The sequence below is a fragment of the Salmo salar genome, chromosome ssa24, assembly GCF_905237065.1.
Source record: "Salmo salar chromosome ssa24, Ssal_v3.1, whole genome shotgun sequence".
In the NCBI taxonomy this organism is placed as follows: Eukaryota; Metazoa; Chordata; class Actinopteri; order Salmoniformes; family Salmonidae; genus Salmo; species Salmo salar.
The window spans coordinates 38,090,001-38,094,745 of record NC_059465.1 but is presented as its reverse complement, the minus strand read 5'-3'; the positions used below and the strand labels follow the sequence as shown (position 1 = coordinate 38,094,745).

Here is a 4,745-nt window from a genome sequence, read left to right as displayed (position 1 = left end):
ATACAATGTAATTTTGGTTCAGAGCAGGATACAATGTAACTTGTATTGAAGACTTAACGTGACTTACTAAATATTCATCATATCTGAATTGCAGATTGAGCTTCTTAAAAGCCTCTTGGATCTCGTAGGTTAACGTCACTCATGTTGATGACGCAAACTGAGCTACGTGCAACAAAAAAAATAAAAAAACAAAGAAGGAAAGAAAAGAGAGAGAAAGATGACATGTTATTCTGTTGTCAGTATTTTAAAGCAGGAAAACAGCTCTCTCTGGAATAGGAGCACAGCTGTGTTTAAATGTCAATGGGAACTGGAGCTGAGAGCATGTGTTGAATTGAATTTCTCTTCTTGAGATTGTAACCTCCATAGTTTATCACTGAAACCTTAGTGTACTCTGCTGGTTGATTCTGTTACTACAACTGTATGGCTCACAGATTCTTTCCTGTAGCTCTGCAGACAGAGATGAACTGGGACCAGAAATCAACCCTGGAATTTCTCATTTCCTCAAGGCCCCCATAATTAGCTAAATAATGGTAATTTTGCACAAGAAAAAAAAATATATACAGTAAATAATAATTGGGGTACCCACATTTAGACAGGCCAACTGTGTTAAATATGATTTAACAGAAGTGCCCTATAGCCAGTCCATCTGTGACTGTAGATGGAATTCATGACTGTTTGATAAATAATCTATCAAACACAACTCTGATCAGTTCTGCTTGGGCTTCTGTTACATGATATTCTAATATTGGGAGTGATACATGTTTCATTCCCAATTAAAAGGCACTGTTCATCAGAACACATTTACGGTTGGCTCTAAATGGAGTGTTTTGTGACTTACTTACCTTGCTCATAATTGTTTAAAATCACACGAAGCCCACTAGATGATGTCATCGGTGTCTCCCTATGATGTCATTGGAATCCCGTATCTTCCTCTATCTTGTTGACTACAAAACAGAAACCTGCTGTTCTCACATATGTTGACATTGCGGTGGTGCTGGAAATTATTCATTTGATTTTGAGAAAGTGTGGATTTTCCCTGCAAATGTACATGCCAAGACTTCTCTAACCTCAAGGTACTTTCCTGGTTAAATAAAGATGAAAATCAATAGAGAACGATGCCTGGTGCACTATCTGTGTTTATACTGGACGTAGAAGTGCATTGGGAATTCATGTCTATCTTGAGCATATAGATGCGTCTTTATCAACTAACCTAGAGAGATAACCACTACGCTCAACGCCTACAACGTTTTCAGAATTGGCATTTTGCCTCACTAGTTTTCTGGGACAAGTATTTGTGTATATAATTGATAGAAAATAGATGTTATTTTTAAATCAAAAGGTAGAAATGTGTTTTATGTCAAATCAGTAAACGCATAAAATGTAAATGTCTTTGTAGTTAGCTTTTAATACATTAGAAATCAAATATACACAAGCAAGTCCAACTGTATACCGTCTGCTCTATCATATGATTACATTTAATTGCACAATACTCTACAATGGTGCAGAAATTAGTGGTGTTCATGGACATTGAAATCAATATCTCTTTCAAGTACAATAAGCATTAATTTCCAAAAGAATGTTGACAGTTCTTTTCTAATGTAATGCTGTATATCTTAGACAAATGCCTACTAGCTGATGTGTTGGAACCTGAAAAACTACTTGGCAGAATCAACACAACATTTCAATCCTTAAAGGGGAAATATGGGATTGGAAGATGCATTTTTGGACTTTTAAATGAATGATATATAGCCATTGATATAGCTTAGTTCAGCTGTCTTGTCCTATCAGAACCCAAGATATAAGCATGTTTTACACCATTGTTTATAAACAAAGTAATTGTAAACAATCACTGTATAGCTTCAAAACATGGTTAAAACTATCAATTTGATATCATTGATGGTCAGTCCATGCATGCAGGTTTGAGAGTGGTTACATTTCCCCATCCCTCAGCTGTTTATCTTTGTTGTTGTTGAATCCCAGGTCGCCGCAGATTTCCCCTTTAAATGGACCGTATTCCATGTACTGATATATCACTGTGCATATCCTTTATTTTTTTCCGTATGTACAGCAGCAAATTACAACACCGTTAAGCTTAAGCCAACTTCCTTTGTTTAAAAGTTTGAGTGGTAATTTGCAACTATCTTTTAAAAAATGTCATCTCGTGGTTTTCCATTGCTTTCAACGCTGGCAGTGGTTTGCCTAAAGTTTGGTGGGCCTGACAACTGCCTGGGAAAGCTGAAGGAAAACAGTAAGACAATGTTCATGAAAGGATGCTAAAATATTAGTGTGAAGTTTTTGGGCTTTATGACCTCACACTGCTGGAGAGGAGCGGGGAGAGTTGTCAGGGGTCAAGGGTCAGGAGCTGCTGCAAGACAAGCCTCTAAAGCATCCTTCAAGACAGCAGGTCATATCAGACATACAGGGCCTGGTAGCCAGTTCGCCTGCCACTTTTACAGGTGATCACACACACACTGAGCATCCCGAAAAACTGAAAGAAAAGGACAAAGATATTCAGTGAAATTCAGTACAGAGTAAATTGGCTGGTACCTTTCAGGGTAGGTCCACGGGCTAACACTTTTAGACTTTTTTTATAGCTTTTTTTGGGCCCGGCCTCAAAGGTGGAAACATGAAAGCCTTCATCTTTAGGCCAAACACCGGCGCAAAGTCTAATAATGGAAATGAACATGATGAATCAAATGTTAGAAGTCAGAGGAAGGTCAGGTACAGTACCTTGATGATGGCAAAGCCAAGGATGACCAGCATGGCATAGCTCATCACATCCTGAAGGAGCTGTTCCAGCTTAACCTCACAACCCTGGAGCAAACACACACACACACACACACACACACACACACACACACACACACACACACTGGTTAGAGAGTAATATCATTACACTTTAAATCATTGTATCAAATACAGAAACTAGAAGTTTGAAATTGACTGAATTGGTCTATACCTGAGTATTGAGCAGGTCTGGCTGGTCCAATTTGCCTGTGCACTCAGTGTTGTTTCGTTTACAACAGGAGATGGGCACAGTGTTGTTACTGCTGCTGAACCAGGGCGTGGTGGTCCAGTTCATGTAGGTCTGCACTCCACAGCACTGCAACTGAATACAGAGAGAGGAAGAACACTTGTTCACAGCTCCTAGCTGTCAAAAGCCACATTTTCAGTATCATCACATCTCTGTGTGTGCCAGTGCGTGTTAGCACCAGATAAGTTTGAAACAGAGAGACTCAACAAGTGATAACTTCCTCTAACGCCTACGACAAAGACCATCAATGGGAGAGTGGGAAATTTGTCCACAAGATGTGCCTGTATACACAGGAAGTAATCGCACAGTGAGTCTCTCGGTTTTCAAACCTAGTAAGGACCTGCTTGGCATCATACTGGTTATCAGAGGAATTCAAACATGTCAATAAAGGAAAAGTGGCACTGACCTGAGACTGCAGATAATCCACAGCCCGGGTTTCAGAGTTCTCCCCGTCATACTTCTGGAACACATCGCTCATTGACTGCTCCAAATCACCTTTTATCTGTAAAGATATACAAAACAAAATGAATCTATTTAAGTATTGTACCTGCAAGCATTAAATAATATTATATGATTGTAGCATATAATACATTAAATACATGTGGTGAAAATGTGTCCAAATGTGACGTTCACTCACCCTGCCTTGGTAAATGAACGCAAACACTAGGGCAGCGACCTCTGCTGCAAACATGGCCAGGAGGATCATCAGGAACTGGAAAGAGATGGGCAGACCAGACGGCTATCAGCAAGGAGGCCGTGAACAAGTGGTGCAGCAGGACTTATCAAACACAGAGATCCTCAGTACCTACTGTGTGTCCCAAATGGCACCCTACCCTATGTAATGAGTGCACTACTTTTGACCAGAGACCTTTGAACCCTGGTCAAAAGTAGTGCACTATATAGGGGAATAGGGTGCCATTTGGGACACAAAGTGTGTTTATGAAAGACCTGGATGGACAGATGGCTCCTTTCACCATCACCCACCAGGAACCAACACCGCAATGTCTGAGGCAGGTGTCGGGTGAATCACCTAGACGCTGATCTTGGTTCAGTTTGGAAATTTCCCCACTAATTGTTAACGTTCAGATTTGTGGACGTGATTCTGATCCTAGATCTATACCAATGGGAAACCACTTGTTGCGTCGGAGGCTCATACTCACAAAGCTCAGGCCCACTTTGGACTCTCTCAGGGTGGCGCAGCAGCCCACAGTCCCGATGATGAACATCACCACTCCCACAGTGATGATGATGGCTGCAGGGATGAGTGTGTACTTATCCTCCAGGAAGTTGTCAAAGTTGTTGTAGCTCTTGATCACGTAAGAGCCGACGTAGGCAAGAGCGCCACCCGCAGCCTAGAGAGAAAAACAAAACAACAACATGAGCAATTTATACGGCTAATCAAGGCTGTGTTGCCTATTCTCCACCGCTAATCAAGGCCCTGTTGCCTATTCTCCACCGCTAATCAAGGCTGTGTTGCCTATTCTCCACCGCTAATCAAGGCCCTGTTGCCTATTCTCCACCGCTAATCAAGGCCCTGTTGCCTATTCTCCACCGCTAATCAAGGCTGTGTTGCCTATTCTCCACCGCTAATCAAGGCCCTGTTGCCTATTCTCCACCGCTAATCAAGGCCGTGTTGCCTATTCTCCACCGCTAATCAAGGCCGTGTTCCCTATTCTCCACCGCTAATCAAGGCCCTGTTGCCTATTCTCCA

At 41.5% G+C, this 4,745-nt stretch overlaps 1 protein-coding gene across 1 annotated transcript in view; it reads right to left on the bottom strand.

The window, feature by feature from the left end:
* Positions 1 to 1,385: 1,385 nt before the first annotated feature.
* Positions 1,386 to 4,745, bottom strand: part of tspan36 (tetraspanin 36) — a 6,674-nt gene continuing 3,314 nt past the window's right edge. The window contains exons 2-7 of the mRNA XM_014172503.2: positions 4,195 to 4,386; positions 3,672 to 3,746; positions 3,441 to 3,536; positions 2,960 to 3,109; positions 2,731 to 2,814; positions 1,386 to 2,488 (exon numbers count right to left, since the gene is read on the bottom strand). Of these exons, the coding sequence (XP_014027978.1) occupies positions 2,411 to 2,488; positions 2,731 to 2,814; positions 2,960 to 3,109; positions 3,441 to 3,536; positions 3,672 to 3,746; positions 4,195 to 4,386 (675 nt within the window). The 3' untranslated portion in view covers positions 1,386 to 2,410. The remainder of the gene's footprint in view (positions 2,489 to 2,730; positions 2,815 to 2,959; positions 3,110 to 3,440; positions 3,537 to 3,671; positions 3,747 to 4,194; positions 4,387 to 4,745) is intronic.